A 19,138-nucleotide genomic window follows, 5' to 3' on the forward strand; every position below is an offset into this window, starting at 1 on the left:
CAAGACTTCTGATTGAAAATGAAGATATCTTATTTGTCGTACTATTCATCATGTTGTTCGCCAAGTCTCACCCCACTATCCTAAAAGTCCATAAACCTTCTCCAATGTTCGAATAAGTGACTCAATTGACTAAAGCTAAAAGGAGAAAGGGAAATTACTCTAATTGTAGTTGAGTCCACAAGGACTCTTTCTCATATGTGTGACCAGCCAACATTCCAATAACTTCTTGCTCATGGCACCCACCACTCAAATAATATAAAACGGTACAATCATAATCTTTGATCAACTCTAGTTATGTTTATTATTAAAATTTCAATAAAAAATAAATCATAGGAATTAATGTGTACTTTAATCTCTTATAAACTTGTATATATTACATATCTCTTTTCATATAAATGATGTCACTAAAATCTTCGATGGTAAAATAATTAAAGTCAACTTCAAATCATGAGTATGATTTTTCTAAGAAGATTTTTTCTTAAATTATTAGTGACATCAATGTCTAAGTAAATTGGGCACGATCATGTAATAATATTCCATTTTATTTTAGATTTTCATTAAAAAAAAAAAAAAAAACTTAGTGACATCAATGTCAAGTAAATTGGGTACAATCATTCAACTAATATTCCATTTTATTTAAGTCAACATCACTATTTGAGTATTATTTTAGGGAAAAGATTTTTTTTTAAAGAGATATTATTATCAACTTGAGCTTGCGTGAGCATGGGTATAGACATCGATATTCGATATGGATTCTCAAGATTAATTTATGTGTATTTATGCTAAATTTAATGGATATGTGCTATCATTCATCAATATAGATATCGATAAATTTTTTCACCAGAACCTAAAAAGATGAAAAGAAATCACTTAATAATATTTTTATACAAACATATATCGTTTAAAGTGACCAAACTAGATACGACTACTTATGAAACATGTATTTCACATTTACCAACTATAATAACTATGTCTAAATTCTAAATAAATTAAGGTCGATTATATAAACCTCATTGACCATGTTATTACTCCATTTAATTCCTCTCATGTCAATATCATATACAAAAAAAATAAAAATAAAAAAGTACTCAAAGTTCATTATGTTTTTCTGAGGTATAAATCTCTTAACACAAAATAACTTTTAAAAAAGCATAGGACTTAAAGTAAATGAGTTATCATGGCTAAAAATATTTTTAACTAAGAGGGTAACACCTATTTAAATCTTTCTCATTCATCTTGCCTTATTGTTATTGAGTTTGTAGAGATTGTACGTCTTTTGAGAAAACTTTGATATGGTGATTTCAGGCCTAAAACTTGTCTTCTTATAATACCTTCACACATCATAGTTTTACATTTGTAGATTGGTGTATTGACGATTGAAGCAAGACATGATGAAATCATATTAAGCGACGCTCTCTTATTTTATAGTTTGCTATAATTATCACCCGCGACTAACATTATACATTAATTACGTGAGCTGACTTCGAATTTGTATAATTAGCCATGTTTGTATCTGTATAATTCGCTAGAATATACAAATGCATATGTATAATATACAATTATTAAATCTCTCTCTCTCTCTCTCTCTCTCTCTATATATATATATATATATATATATATATATTTAATCTATATATTTTTATATATATACACACACACACACACAATTCACCTCTCTCACTCTCTGCCCTCTCTTACTCGCCTATCTCCTCCCTCTCCCAATCTCGCTTGCCCTATATACAAATGTATATGTATAATATATAATATATACGTATACAATTCACCTTTCTCCCACTCTTTTTCCCCTCTCTCTCGGCTCTCTCCTCTCTCTCCCAATCTCGCTCCCCTCCCTCCTCCCTATAATATGTAGCTACAAATTGTAATTATCAAACTATAGCTATGGAGAGTAATTAATTATTTTTAAGTGGTTATATGTAAAAGTTTCCTGATCAATGGAAGATCCAAAAGGAATAGCAGAAGTTGGGATATGGCCCAAGAAGGTCCAGTCCATCTGAAGGCCCAAGAAATACAAACACTCATGGATCAACTGATTGGCCCAATTGAATATTTAGACCAAATTAAAATGAGGGAAAAAAAACTAAATACACAACTTAGTCTCTAAAATATCCTGCCATATAAAAAAATTTACAAAAATCTCAACTCTCTCCTATTTTCAGATACACTACTTTACGCAATGTATTGGTCGGAATACATCATTTTAGCCGATGTATCTGTCGAATACATCACTTTACACAATGTATCAATCGAATAGATACATCACTTTACACAATGAATCGTGATGTTGGATGATAATCTGAAACCGAAATGCAAAGTATCGGGATGTTGAGGAATATATCCGAAACCGGGACGATATGTACCGGGACATTTGGGGATGTACCTGAATTTCACCAAATTCAGGAGATTTTTGTAATTTGAAAAAAGAATAGGGATAAAAAGTGTAATTAGCTCTTAATACTATGAACTTTATATAAAATTTCCTATCAATATCCAATAAATCATAGATCGAATTAAAATATTTTTTATACTGACTATGTATAATTAGTGCTAGCTCCATTTTAAAGTGATCATTACTTCAAACATCAAGGGAATACATATAAATAAAATAAAATATGTAGATATTTAAAGTTACAAATAAAAAAATGAATAAATAAAAGAGGGAATGAGGTTGATGGTGACATATATCCACTACAAAAAATAGTGTGATAGGTACAAGCCAAGCAAAGCCAGGGTGTAGGAAGAGATGAAAAAACAAAATAAGACCATAGAAAGCTAGTCAGAAAAACCCTTGAAATGCTACTTTTGCACTAAGATTAGCTGTAGATAGGTTGAGGGCCTGAGTGGGGTTGGAATAATACGTTAGTATTCTTAATCAGATGTTTTAAATTTGAGTTTTGATAACATAATCGAGTTTGTGAGCTTCAGATATCAAATGTGAATGTAACCAATGATTTCATTCGACTTTAAGTCCAAGAAACGGAGTTTCATTTGATAAGAATTTTAAAACTTACGATGATGAGTTCTCTACAATGTGAATGCACTTANTAATATTCTGATAAAATTTGAATGAACCCTTTGACTCCGTATATATATATACATATATATATATATATATTCTTAACGTTTTATATAGTATGATTTAATATTCTGATAAAATTTGAATGAACCCTTTGACTCCGTATATATATATACATATATATATATATATATTCTTAACGTTTTATATAGTATGATTTAATATTCTGATAAAATTTGAATGAACCCTTTGACTCCGTCGAGAGAATATGTGTGGGGTTGGGGTATTTGAACCCTAATGATCCTCTTGGCTCATTTCTTCATGATACTCATTAGTAGTAAGACCAAGTGTCTCCCAGCTAGGAACCAATAGATATGGCTTCTTTTTTCTTTTTATAAAAATTATAAATAATAATATTCGACAATGATACTCGTGAAGAACTCATTAATTATTATCATCTTTTTATCTGACCCCATTGAAAAATCACAGGCACTCAATAAGTATTTATTTAAGTTTTATGTTTATCGATAGAGTACTTTTATTATAGATAGAGAAAGAATAGATTTAGTTTCAACCTTTAAAGAAAACCAATTATTATTTTTATGAGATTAGTGAGTGAGCACCTAATGTCCCTTTCTAAGGTAATCATTTAGATTTGTATCTCTATTCCTTTTGAAAATTATCTTTTTAAATAACGTAAGTTTCGAGTCTAGTTTAAAAAATATATCAAAAGAATCTCATTCACTCTATTATTTGTTGTGAGCCTCAATCTCTTCATTAGTTATCAAGCGTATAGTTGCCAAGTTTTGTGAGCATATTCAAATCATTTTCTCAAGTTCTAAGACTAAATAATATTACTTACTATAAATATTGTGATGAAATATTAATCTGATCAATTATTATTTCATAAAAGATATGCAAATTTCCAATCGAACAAATAAAAATAAATGGATGAAATATTAATATAATTAATTATTATTTCATAAAAAAATGCAAATTTCAAATCAAAGAAATAAAAATAAATGGAGAAAATATTTTTCTGATTCTCTCCACTCTTTTGTGCTAAGAATAATAATAATTTTCGTATAAAATAAAAAGATGACAAATAGAGAAGGAAAATAGTTCAATAAAATATTCTTGTGGATTTGAAATATATGGAGAGTAGTGCACCAACAAACCCCAAAAAAACAAAAAAAACACAATTTTCTTATCAAAATATAACTAAGACAACAAGATAAGGTTAGTTGATTTGCAGGTTGGGCACTTTTTTAGCCAACAACAAAATCTCACAAGTATTTTAATCTTTTTAATAATAATATATAGTGAGTAATATATTCCACTGAGATATGTTTTTCGCTTTAATTTTGTTGCCATTTTTTGGGCAAAATGCCAAATGAGTAGCACTAAGTGCTAAACAAAAGAAACAAACAAAAAAAAAATAATGAAGTAGAAAAGCTAAAGCAATAATATTCAATTATTATATACACGGTGAATATTGTTAAGTGAAGAAAAGATTTCGACGCTCTTTATATGATTTGGATAATTTTTCTCTCTTTAAATTAGTTTTTGATGTAATAAATAAATTTGGAATACATTTTTATCGGAAAATAAATTTATTATTTAAAAAATTACAAAAATCTTCTTACGAATACATCTCTTTCATTAGGTAATGTATCGTTTGAAATGTATTTAGCAGTCAAGGATAATATCCGAGATCAATAAAAAATTTAAAATTTTTATAGTTAAAAAATTTTTCAAGATAGGATATAATTAGCCCTCAAATGTATGAGCTCTTCGTAGTTTCCCTTATTATCATGGTATTATAAGCAAAAGCGTGTGAAAATTTGTGAATATACCCCTAGTGTAGGATTGTGTACACTCCATATAGAAAAGTGTTTGACGTGGTGGGTGGAAAAATTTCATAAGAATTCATTATATGATTTGAGCAATTCTCGTTTTTTAAAGATAATATTGTGTGTAAATTAAGTTTGAATTTTACTTTGATCGAAATCGTTTTACTTTTGAGTAGAGATTTGTGATTATATATATACACACAGTCACATAAACAAAATAATTATAAAATTAAAATGATGAACTTATGTGTATCAATTTTCAGAAGTACAATATGCTTAATCTGACTTTACACTTAAAAGATATTTCACCTTTAATTTTATAGATTTAAATTAATTTTGAAATAAATAAACTTACAAAGATTGTTAATATTGATCATACCTTAGATAAGATACTTCAAAGTTTGAAGAAAGTAAAAACAAAAATAAAAATTTTCACACTTGCATATACGATAGTAACAAATTCCAAAATTGTCTTTTTTTTTCTCCTTTAAATTTAAACATGGAAGAAATGACAATAATATTTACTTTATCAATGTGCATATAGAATACCTCTATTTATAGAAGGGTGTTTCTTCTTTCTTTTTCTTTTTTTTTTTTTAGAAAAATAACTTCATAAATTCTAATTTTTATTGTTGAACTTTTGTAAATAGTCATTATAATAAATTAATTATGCTTAGCTATAGTTGCACTTTTACGAGTTGTAGTTACAATTTAAGTCGTCTCATTTGTATAATTGTAGGTACATTTGTATAGTTCAGTTATTTTTGTATAAATAACAAAGTTATACAACTATAAACATTAGACGTGTAAACACTTGTACAAATTTCAAATTATTCAAAAATTATACAAATTATGTTATATAAATCCCAAATCATACAAATGTGCAAATTATACAAAACTAAAAAGCTAAATCATGTATTTATAGTTAAAAGTAAACTATAAATATGTTCTAAATAACTAATATATATTTGTTTATACGCATAATTTTCCTATTTTCCCAATCCATTTTGTTAAATAAAACATAAGATAATAAGCAAGGGGACCGGGCTGAATACCACTTTTCCTTGATGGGCCTACCCTGCAAAAACCCACTAAAAATTGTAGCCCGTTGTATACTAACATGAAATATATCGATTTGTCATAACTTATATGTCGTAGTTTACCGATTTTGGTTCCTCTCGTCATAACTAAAGGATATTTCAGTCTATTATTTTTTAATGAATTCTTAAAATGTTATCTTCATACTTATATAAATTATTAAAATTAGAGACGATATTTAAATAGCAGCGCAAATATATTTCTCTTAAACAAATCACCTCTCAAATTTCTTTCTTTTCCCCCCTATAAGGACTCCTAAGCAAAAACAAAAAAAGGAATTATTTTAAGTTATATACAATCATAAATAAAATACGTAAAGGAATTGATTTTTGTCAACTCTATTAAGCAAATGGATTAGAAAGGAGAAAAATAAAGTAATAATGTCATAATAAAGAGTCATTATCACTTTAATTTTGAATATTAGCCTAAGCTACCAAATGTGCCTATTACTATAAGTATTAGTTAACCAAGAAAAACAAGTACACTAATTAGATTCACTTTCGTGCCTAAAATTTTCTGGCTTTATCTTATAATGGAATAAAGTGCCTTAAACTTTTTATGGTTTTGAGATAGAAACTCACGTCAAGTTTTGTGTGTATGAATATATATATATATATATATATATATATATATATAAAAGATTTAATTAGAATTTTAACTACCAAACTAGTGATTGGATCTCTTCTTCATTTTTGCATTATACATCAATACCTATCACTAATTTATCATTAAATAGTTTGTATATAATATGATTTTTTTTAATGTTGTTGTTGTTTTATCATTAAAAAGGATGAGCAATGTATTTTTATTGTTAATGATAAAAGTTATCTATATATGTATTACATAAGAGATCCACTAGTGTTTATAAATATTCGATTGTGAACTAAACTACTAGTATATATATTCCTTTTGTTCTATTTATGTAGTACTATTCAAATTTCGAGAGTTTAATTTTAAAATTTTTAATGTAAATTTATTTAAATATGAAATCTCTAAAAAAGATAAAATAAAATTTACATATTTAAAAAAATATATTAAAAGATACAAACTCACAGTAATTAATAATTTAAAATTTTTTGAAAAAAATATAAACAGATTCGTTGTCAAAGAAAAAACCTTTTAACTCTCATAATATAAATGTTCTATATAAATATGAGATGGCAAAAATACTAAACTTTTAGATCATAGTTAATTATTTTTTTTACAAAAATCAACTTTTGAATTCTTATTTATAACGATAGGTTGAAATTTTAGTCGATGTTAGAAGAAAATGTAAATATTATGTGATTGGAATAAATCTAAATATTCTTTTTTTATTAAAAAAATGAGCTTGTTCTATTTGAATTATGATTATGTCTCTGTTTTATTTCAGAAAAAAATTATGAAAACAAAATCCAAAGTCTATCTTATCTGATGAATGTTGCACTCTTAATCCAAAAGCACTTTTGATTATAATTAATTAATTAATTAGTGGTGCATCCTTAGTAAGCACACAACAACAATAATTAGTGTGAATCCTTAATGAACGCACATCAATATAAAATATTCCCTCCGTCCGATATTATTTGTTATGGTTTCTATTTTTAAAGTCAAAATTATAAAAATTTTAATTAACATTTTAAGATGAACTTTTTCATCATATTAATATGCAAAAAATTGTAATTTATAATACTTTCATATAGTTTTAGAATATCTAATTTTTTTGTTTAAAATATCGAATTAATTTGATTCAATTTACCTTTAAAAATTAGTCAAGACTTTCATTAAGTACAACATGACAAATAATTCCGGACAGAGAGAGTAACTTATTATAAAATACCCATAAAACATCAACGACGTAGTCAAAACTTTCAGTAAAAATTTTAAAATATAAATGACTAAATATAAAAATAGAAAAAAACAAAGAAATATATAGATATATTTTATAAAATTATAATTTAAATTAATAAAATTTATATACAATATAATTTTTAAATAAATGAAATCGCTTTCGATACCCTTGCTACCACCTACTTAAAGCTTTTCATGAATGCATTGTGCCAACAGATTCCAACATTATACCATACACATGAACTTGGTGGGTTTAATTAATTATATTTTCTAATATCAAATTGAGAATAATTAATTAATTAATCACTGTTATCCAAATCCTTTATCACCTCCCAGCCATCTCATCCAAGTGCTCTCTCCACCACCACACACTTTTTTATTATTAAAATGAAATCAATATGTTAGGAATAATATTCAAAATTGAAGTAGAAATATTTGAGTTATTTAATATTTATTTTATTCATATCTTGTAAAGATTTATTTATTATTCTAGTTTAATTTGGTTGTTTTATTATTATAAATAATGAAATCACGTTGTTGGAATAACAATTCAAAATTGAAGTAGAAATATTAAGTTATTTAGTATAATTTATTTGTTATTAGTTTGATTTGATTTTTTACTATTATAAATAGAAATGTTATTAGTTATTTTCAATTAAAAAAATAGTAGAGAGAAATAATAACGAGACTCCAAACTATTAATCCAAGGAGAAAAGAAAAAAACTTTTGTAATTGTCTTGATCTAATTATAAAGATGTTATTTGCTCTGAATCTAGGCTCCCACGTATTAATTCTTTAGATATTAATAAAAAAAATGCATCAACAATTAATTCTAAATACATTCTTATAATTTTCCTAACTTTTTGTTTCCATTTTTATGTAAAATTCACATAAAAGTGTACTGTTTAGTTACCCATGCCTTAGCATAATACAATGAGCTCAATGTGGTTTTTTAATTATATACATATGCTAATTCTGTGGACTTCTACATTATTAGTCCTCTAAAAAAACATTAGGTTATTCTCAAAACTTTAATAAATTATATTAAATATATAATTGGACTGACTTGTTGACATGTAGTTGGACAAAGAAAAAAGCAGTTGAAAAAATCAATTATTATTTGTGGTGGCCTACATCCATATCAGATTAGTTAAGCAACCAAATATAATTATGTAAAAAAAAAAAAATATTAGAAAGGTAGTGGAAATCCCACTTCAACTAAAGATTATATATATATATATGAGTAAAATCAATTTCTCCTATGTGACATCAATGTTCCAATAAATCTATCTAATCTCCCAATATTTTAAGAATATCTTTTTATTTATTTATTATTATTGATTGAGAATACATTAAATTCTTTAAAAAGCATCCATATAAGTCTAGATAATTTAATTAGAAATTTTAATATATTTTTTTTTATTAAAAGTGTCATTTTTAAAAATGGGTCCTATCATCATATAAACAACGAAGCTAGAAAAAATAGATTCTCGAAAGAGAAATTATTTGTAATTTAATTAGGCTCACGTGAGCATCTGAAGATATACCTTTATATATTTTTCTTCTCTAGTTTTCATTAATTATAGATTTATTTAGTACAAATGAATCTTTTTATTGGTTTTTCTTTTTAATACTATGATTTTTCTTGGAGGAATTTAATCTTTTTGTCATTTGAAAAATTATCCAAGTCATGGTATGATGCCCATGAATAAAGATGGATCAACAAGGACGGTTTGAAGAAAAGAATGGATAAGCTTAATTAAAGAATGGGTACGTATTATATCTTAAACAAATTAGTTAACCAAATGAAAGACAAAATTAAAGTTTAAAAAAATTTTATATTTAAGATACGATATAAATTCATGCATTAAGATGATAATGTAGTCTAACAAATAATTAAATCAATAAGATTTGTTAAGTCAAAACAGATAGTACGTGTCATAAACTAAATCGCGTTTGAAGAATTCTAAACATGCTATTCACATTTAGCTCAAGGAATTAAATAGTTAATTTATGTGTTTGATGCATGTCATGTTATATACTCTATTTCATATTACAAGAATTAGATTCTTGCATCAATTGTTTTAGATTAAGACATGTGAGAATCAAATACTAAGTGGAATTAATCTAACAATATATATTATAATATTATTATTGCATAATTATAAATTAAATAAATCCAGGCAATGTATCATTACATCATTTAATATAAAAAATTCTTATCTGCTAATTAAGTACATGGTGGTGTTAGTCTTAATGTTGAAAAGTCTTGTCTTAATTAATTCAATGAAAATATTCTTTTATTCACATTCATTGTCTCTCTCTTTAATTTTTAAGTGCAATGGATTTTTTAAATTCTTTATTTTTTATTTCTTCGCTATTATATTTCTTTTAAAATTGTTCTCGACATGTTTTGTTTGAGTCAAAGGTCTATCAAAATAATTTTTGTATCTTCACAAAATAGAAATAAAATTACCTATACAACACGATTCATTATGTAAAACTACATTGAATACTATATATAACCCTCGTGTTGAAGGTAAAAAGTGCTAACCATCCGAGCAACTCTCTTGTCTGGGAGTAACTTTATATATTGCCTTTTGAACATTTTCTTAAGCAGAACAACAGAGCAAAAGTTTTTTAAAAATGGGAAGAAGCAATAATTAGAACTTTCTAATTCCTTTTATTATTTTTCCTACAAAAGAAAAAGAAGAACTTTTATAATCTTTTATCTCTCTATCTAATTAATTAAATTAAGAAAATGTTTGATTAAGTTTATAAGTTGATCAAATTGATTTATAAGTATATTTTAATTTATTTATACGCACAGTAAATAATTAAAGTGCTTCTTATAAAAATTAGTTTGCCCATAAATGGATGAACTACATTTTTATTACGTGTTTATCAAACACATTAATTACTTATTATCAGTTTCAAACACTTTTATTCACACATAACTATTTTAAAATTGATATAGGAACCCTGCATAAATATTGTACTTAATTAATTAGAGATACATCAATTTGTACTTTAGTTGCTTAATCAACTATTGTGAGTGGGATTTGGTTTTGGATTAGGACGTCACTTGTATTATTGAAGATTAATTTAATAGATAGTGGTTAAAAAAATAGTAGAAGACATAATTATACTACTATGATTACTTCACACTTTGTTAGTTGTAAGATTGAAGAATATAATAAAAATTTATTGGAATTCACATATTCTCACATTGGACGTATCTTATGGGTAGAAAAATTATCACCAACAAATTGTGATAAGGATGTTAAATATTTCTTTAATTTTATCAAATTACGTTATTAAGAGATGATTTAGTCCTAAATTTTATTAAATTTAATATTAAATATCGAATAAGAAAAATGTTTAGAAAAAAATCTAATCGTCCTTGCCGTGTACGTCCATTTTCAAAATGGAAGCTGACGATGAAAGGGGCCATCTTTTTGGTGGGACCTATAGTAGTCATTTTATTCATAGTGATGAACATATATAACTTTTATTTGGGTCCTACTATATTAATTAATTTGTGTACAAATATTGCTTTTACTTCTTTTTTTTTCTTTTTTTCATACCTCTTCCTTTTTCTTTTCTTTTTTATTAGAAAAATATTAGTAGATTTTAATCGTTTCATGTTGTTGAAAATCTTAGGATAAGAGTAAGGTTTGTGTATATCTTATCAATCATTAACATATTTATAAGATCACATTTGATATGTTATTTTATTGTTACTTTAGGTTGAAATTAGTTTTTTTTTTTATGAAAAAATAAATATGCGAGAATTGAAGAATTGAACTGAGAATTATAATGTGAAAGACTGATGATTGACACTAATAATCATATAAAAGAAAATATGTGAGAATTAAAGAACTGAATTGCTCAGAACGACAATGCGATGATACTAGATTGTATAAAAGAAATAAATATGTGAGAATGTATTTCGATGCGAGAGAAGACACAAAACAAGAATTAACTTTTGAGGAAGGTGGTAAAAGATTACGAAAAGATATTTTTAAACCTCAATCAAATAATGTAATAGATTATTCCAATTTCGAACAACGACCTTGCATAAGATGGCACACAACCTCAACCCTAAAAATTTATAAATATTACGATACATTTAAGATCATAAATTCTAATGGTCATTCATATAATAGAAGGATGTACTATTGATCAACTAGTAGTACAATAATTTGTACTTAAGTTATTCAAAAAAATTACTTCCTCCGTTTTAAAAAGGATGGTCTATTTTGATTTGAAACGGAGTTTAACAAAAGAAAGAAAACTTTTAATCTTGTGGTTCTAAATTAAAATTTCGTTAAATATATCAAAATACCTATTAATATACGGTTTAAACATGCCACGTGAAAAATTACGATGCATGAATGAGAGTGGTAAAATAAAGGGGTGATGTACAGTCTACCTCTATTTAGCTCTACTGGCTTTCTTATACCTATACCAGGAACCCGAGCCTACCTCTTCTGGTTGAAGTTCCGATGAACCCCCCATGCTGGTAAGAAAGGGGTCAACCCGGTGGCGCATCGACGTCTTGAGCGAGTGAGAGCCTTGATCCAATAGAACTTCTTTTAATCATTTGGGGCAAAAATGACATTAACAATTATTAGAAATGAAATAATGATGATTGTCTAGACTCTAGAGGTATCAGGCCAAAGAATATTATAGTAGTGGAGGGGTCTTTACAGTAGACCCCCCTAAGTTTTTAGGGACCCATTTTCCACCCCAATCTTATGATGAATACTCCTAAAGTCATCCAACATGATCAAAATTGTAATGAAATCTTACTCTATAACCCAAAATTTGATATGCCTCTTGTGCATTTTCCATGTCATATCTTTAGCATTGCCATTTTTTTTATTAAAAGAAATTACTCTACTTTGATAAATATCTGATACGAAAATTTGAACATTATAATAACTAAGAATTTAGTTGTTTAGGGTATGACTATTAGAACTTTTATTTTTGTTGAAGGGGATTTGATTCTCCATTTTATTAACTCCATCTTTGGTTTTCCTTTCTCTCCATCTTATATATATAATTAAACTTTTTTTAAAAAAAAAAAAGTATTCTGTAAATAAGTGGGAAAAAAAAATATCATGATGGGATGAATGTAAATTACTCGTAACCCTAAATGGGAATGACAAAATTCTTAGTAAAAAGTAATTTTTTATTAATAAATTTTAAGCAATACGAATCTAAATTAGTCGAGCAGATAAATTCTAAGAAAGGAGGTGAGGGGGAGGGGAGGAGGGAAGGAGCCTCATTTTCCCTTTCCTTTTCTTCCTTTTTCTTTTGTTGCTTTCAAGTGTATTTTGCTTTTATAGATGTCTTTATTTACAAAAAATTATTGAGGCAACTTTTTATTGATATGAGGATACTTTATATCATATTCAAGTTGAATATTTTCTTCATTACAAAGATACAATGTGAGGATTAGTATGAATCCATTATTATCTTATAGTTCATTTAGGATCTACAAGTATATGCTATTTTAACATCAAAAAAGAAAATACTCATATTATTTTATAAAAGATGAAATAAGAAATATTTTTTTAATGATTTATCAACTTTATTGCTTATAATAGCCAAAAAAAAATTACTACAAAATCTATTACGTAAGTGTGAGAGAACTTCTATATTTTTGGCATCAATTATTTTCGATGCAAATTTTTTTGTATTTTCAAGAAATTGGTTAAAAGTATGTTCAATTAACCAGAGTTAAAAGGGTCAAAAGAGATCTATCTAAATTTCTTCACCATCAAAATCATATTATATCATAAATATTTAATATATCTCGATTAAAATTCTACCTTCATCAAATATTAGTATCACATCAAAAAAAATAAGATATGTCTTTCGTACACGTATCTAAGTAACATATGTAATATAAAACTTCTCATAATTATAAGTTTTTCTTTTTAAAACTTTAATATAAATTCCCAACAGAAATAATTTTTTTTTTAAAAAAGCAAGGGAAACAAAAATGGTGTGAGAATTGCAGTTACCAAGACGAGAGAACATATCAGCATAGAAACCGTTTCCTGTCCTTTAAGAACTGTTACACATTATGTCATGAAACAGTCTCAATAGCTATTTTCATCAAGCAATACCCCACCCCTTCTAAATTACTCCCACACTCCACTTTTATTCGTTATGTAGTATTTTCCGAAAGTAAATTTGATTAATTTTAAAGTTAAATTATATTATATTAATTTGATATTTTAAGTAAAAAGTTTAGATATTCAATACTATATGAAAAGTATAATAAATTACAATTATCTACATATCAATATGATAAAAAATATATTTTAAAATATTAATCAAAATTTTTGTAATTTGACTTAAAAAATAGAAATCATAACAAATACTAGTGGACGGAGGGAGTATGTTACAATTCCTAATATAACCAACACAGCTAATGTAATTTATTAATTTACTATTTAATAATTAAATTATTACTCTTAAATAGAATTGACTTTAAGCACACTATTGAGTATAATAATAACATATTCAGTGAAATTCACTAGTGATATAAAATCTAAGCAAACTTTATCATTATTTCGTAAAAATTGAAAAAGTATGTTAAAAAAATACTCAACTCGATTGCAACAAATTCAGTTACTACAGAGAAGGAAATAATAAACAGAATGTATTGTTGAGTATTGATTATTAGATCCTTCAAAAGGGAATATCAAATTAAAAAGAAAAATAAAATATAGCTAAAAAAAGTCGTTAATTTGTCGCTACAAAAACACATAGCTAATAAATGTACAATGAAGATTTTTGTTATTGCTGACAATTATTATTTTTTTTGAATCTCAGGATAATCAACGATTGATACAATCTCTACACCAATATCTATTCTTTGGATGGACACAATGTGATGAACACTTTGTGCGCACTGGATAATCCTCCCCCCTCCCTACAGTATAATTACCTGTAAACTACACAAGACATGTAACCTGTACTATCCAAGTCCAATACGAGAGAATCAACACTGGATCAATCCTACTTGCTAACACATTTTATTCTTCGATAATTATTTTTATATATATAATGAACAAGAATGATGTCTTACCTGTATTATTACGTAGATAATTGGCTTATGTAGTTCTTTTCTATTATTAGATTAGATATACACATGATCAATTAGTGAAGAAATTATAATTAAAGACAAACGTCCCTCAATTTGTTTTTAAGTTCTGATTAATTATAAACGAAAACTTACACAAGAAGAATATATTGTACCTTTAATTCGGATTTATGCAGAATATGAATATATGATAAGAATGTGATTGGTCAATTTCAAATATTATTTATTGATTTTATTTATTTATTGCTGTTTTAATTTCATAATGAGAGTATATTTAGAGAATTTTTGGGGATAAGTATTCACCTGTTAAAATCTCCAGCTGCCAAAAGCCTGATAGGGTGGGGTTACAGAGTTACACTATGGAAAATTGTCTGTTCTATTTGTTTTGTTTCATGAAGTGAAGAATTTTTAGATAAAATCAAAAGTTAGTAATTGAGAATTGTAGCTTTCAATTAAAAAGTAATATTTTTTCTTTTTCGTAATCAAATTTGTAACTTGTTCACGTAAATGAGTTCATAATTTAGTGATATCGATGAAAGTTACATGACACTTAGGATGCAGTAGAAAAAAGAAATTGAAAAATCGATATTCATACCTAATATTACAACTTCATTTCTATGGATGGAATCAATCAATCCTTAATTAGTGGTATTTGATTATAGTTTTATAAATTAAAAAATTCTTTGATAAAAAGTGTTTTTCCCAACTTATTATACGTATTAAATTAATAAGAATAATCAGATCAGTAAATTTTGATAGTGTACGATTAAATTTACCTCCAAAATCGACTTTGTCACATAAGATTTTTTTTCTTCTTCAATTTTTCACGTATAAGACGTAATAACCAGTTGGGGTCATATCTAACTTAACTTTCACAACTTTAATCCTAGCAAGTTCTCAACCAATTATATATTTTCCCTAATGAATGGTCCCAATATGGATCCTAAAAGCCAACTCTAGTAACTTTACGATATAGTTCTAAGTATGGCTTTATTTTTTTCTTAATTAAAAAATTTAACGTGACTTATAGGTGTGAAGTCACTCCTATAACGAGTGATTAAACTTTCAATACGAAAACTATCAAATACGAGTCGCATTTAATTACACAAGCTTTAATATGAAGTACTGAACAAAAACAAAGTTCTTAAGTAGTTGATTTGAGTCATGGATACGAACACCTTTAAAAGAAGCATTTTATATTTCAATGTGGGACTTCTTCAACATAATTCAAACTTAATCAGATTTTAATGTAATTATCAGACACGAATAAGGAATAAACATAAAGTTCACAACCAATTGATTTGAGCATGGATATGTACATGGATAGAGAGGTTTCAACCGTTAATTAATGTAAAACTTTTTAATTTGATTCTAATATAAATATCGAAGCGCAATTATGATAAAAAAAAAGTATGCACAGCCAATTATTGCCATCCCCAACCCATGCAATACTCTTAGGGTTGGGTCCACACATGTATATGAAACTTAAAAGCTAACTCTATTAAGCTCTATGATGGGTGATTCAGCAATTTTAGACTTTTCTTAAAAGTAGAATAAATGATGAGCCTAATGAAGCTTTTTATGGACACCCTCTCTCTCTTTGATATTACGTATAAGAAATTCCTTATTATTGTAAAATTGAATTAGTTTCAGAAAAATAACAAAATGAAAAAGTTTTGATTGAAAGTCTAGGAATTAATTCTTAACTCAATTATGGAGAAAGTAAATGGAAAACAAAGTTCTATATATCATGATATGTTGGACATATGTGTATAATACGGGCAATTAAATTTATGTGTTCAAGATTTAATATATAAATATGTAAGTAATTTTCTTATATACACTTAGTGACTATAACTTTCTATGTACATAATCTATATTATCGATGAAGCATATTTAATTGATTATTTATTAATGTATGCAATTTTGATACATTTAATTCAACTAAAAATGAAAAAATTGAAAAATAATTTTTAAAAAATATTTTTCTTTCACACTAAACACACTCTAGGAGTTAGTCATGTAAGTATGTTTATTACTTATGTCATATGCTTTTTAGGAACCTAATGACCCCATTAGAGGACAAATTTTATAAATTTGTACAATCTATAGAGAATTTCTAATATTTTAGAATTATTATCTTAAATTTTATGTTCAATCAAATTACGAGAACAATGAGTAATATTTTTCTTATTTTAATGGGATCAAGACTCAATTACTTAAAAATAAGGCATATAAATTGTTATGAAATCTAAAAAATTTATTTCATCTAATTTATATAAGTTAAATTTTAATTACATCACTAGATCTCAAATTTGCTTTTGTAAAATCAAATCCCTTTAATTATGTTGAAGGACTATAATCATTATTATGCTATGCAAGACTAAATCCAAAAAATTCCTACTATATATCTTTAAGCAAAACGACTAAACAAAAAAGGTACTCTATGAAAACATTATTTAAAAATTAACAAAAAGTTAAGAAAAAAAATGATTGGGTCCCTCTTAACTCATTCACAATTATCAATCTTCTTTTTTTGCCAATTACCTTTTTATTAATTATTTTTCTTTTTCCAAGTGTAGTATATTTTTATATTTTTATATACATAGATTGTCCCTCCAAAAAAGAAAAACATAAAAAAAATAGCAGAACAAACAATCTATATATGGACCCCACTTTTTCATGCAATGACGAAACATTTCACTCAAAATAAATAAATAAAAAAATAAAATAAAATTTATAAAATAATAATAAATAAATCCACTCTCTTTAGTCTCTATATATAACCACCTTCCTTTACTCATCATCTTCATTCCATACCCTTTCTCTTCCTCTGTTACCACTATCACCATCATCATCATTCATCAAAAAAAAAAAAAAAAGATCCAAAGCTTTTTTAAATTATTTTTAAAAATTTATCATCCGAAAAAAATTACGAGTCTACAGTTGCACTTATAACATAACTAGTCGATTTGGAACGAGAAGATTTTTTTTCACAACGATGAGGAATTTGGAGGGATCGTCATCATCTATTGCACCGGTGGGCCCGCTACGGTCACCGTGGCACTCACCGGTGCCGTATTTATTCGGAGGATTAGCAGCTATGTTAGGGCTAATTGCATTTGCTTTACTAATTTTAGCTTGTTCTTATTGGAAACTTAGTGGTAATCTTGAAGAAAATCAAGAAGGTGATCTTGAAGAAGGAAATAATAACAATAATAATAATGATAGTAATGGTGGAGATGGTAAAATGGTGGAACCACCAATTCTTGAAGAGAAATTTTTGGTGATTATGGCTGGACAATTAAAGCCAACTTATATTGCTACACCAAGTTTGTCTAGTAGAGCTTCATCTTTTGGTAGCAATAGCGGTTGTACCGCGAGTAGTGAGAGTAGTACGGATAAATCCGAGGCGGAAGAGAAGGAGGAGAAAGGAAATAATGTCTCGGGTTCAAGTCTCGAGAATCACGAAGAAACGCTTGTAGGAGAGAGAGAAAAGGAGGTTTCGAGTTCAACTTCTGAAAATGATTTTGTGGTTAACGTGACACAAATACGAATTAGTTAACGGAATGAATTTCAGAGTAATATGGTAAGCATGATGAGATTAGGTCCTTTAATTTCAAAGAGAAAAAGAAAAAAAAATTATTTTTTTTCAACTCTTTTTTTCCCTTATGTGGGAATTTCCGGAAATGTATATATTTTTTGGAGGATGAATTGGGAAAACTTTATATATATTGGTAATTTTAAATAAGGAGATCATACTTTTTGATTTTGGAACATATGCTAGGTATGTTAAAGCTCATTATTCAATGCTTATACACCTTTAGGAGTAAAAATTTATGTGTGTTAGATGTTTACATCTAGTTATATTTTTGTTAAAGATTAATTAATTTTTAAAGTTAATTATTTAGTTAAATATAAATAGCAAGGGTAAGTATTTATGTACCCTCTCATATGGATTTCAATTTCAATAGTAAATTATAATTATATTTTTCATATAAGTGGTGTGATTCATCCACCTTAAGAATAGTTAGGTAGACAGTAAATTCGATGTGGTCCTCAGACCTGAGATCCCAAATTCTGAAAATGCTTGAATATCATGAAAATCACCCCCACCCCCACACGCAACCACCACAACCTTTATTTATTTTTTATTGTATAATCAGTTATAATTTGAATTGCAAAAAAGTTATTTCTTTC

General features: G+C 26.5%; 1 protein-coding gene across 1 annotated transcript; it reads left to right on the forward strand.

Annotated features, from left to right (window-relative positions):
- Nucleotides 1-17,749: 17,749 nt before the first annotated feature.
- Nucleotides 17,750-18,717, forward strand: LOC107024332 (protein GLUTAMINE DUMPER 2). Its single transcript, XM_015225291.2, has one exon. The coding sequence runs from the start codon at nt 17,940-17,942 to the stop codon at nt 18,501-18,503; it is 564 nt and encodes a 187-aa protein (XP_015080777.1). The 5' UTR covers nt 17,750-17,939; the 3' UTR covers nt 18,504-18,717.
- The last annotated feature ends 421 nt before the right edge of the window (nt 18,718-19,138 follow it).

Source organism: Solanum pennellii, chromosome 7, assembly GCF_001406875.1.
Source record: "Solanum pennellii chromosome 7, SPENNV200".
Classification (NCBI taxonomy): Eukaryota; Viridiplantae; Streptophyta; class Magnoliopsida; order Solanales; family Solanaceae; genus Solanum; species Solanum pennellii.

Excerpts from the sequence above, each read along its gene's own strand:
- LOC107024332 (XM_015225291.2), top strand. The coding sequence starts at position 17,940 with ATGAGGAATTTGGAGGGATCGTCATCATCTATTGCACCGGTGGGCCCG.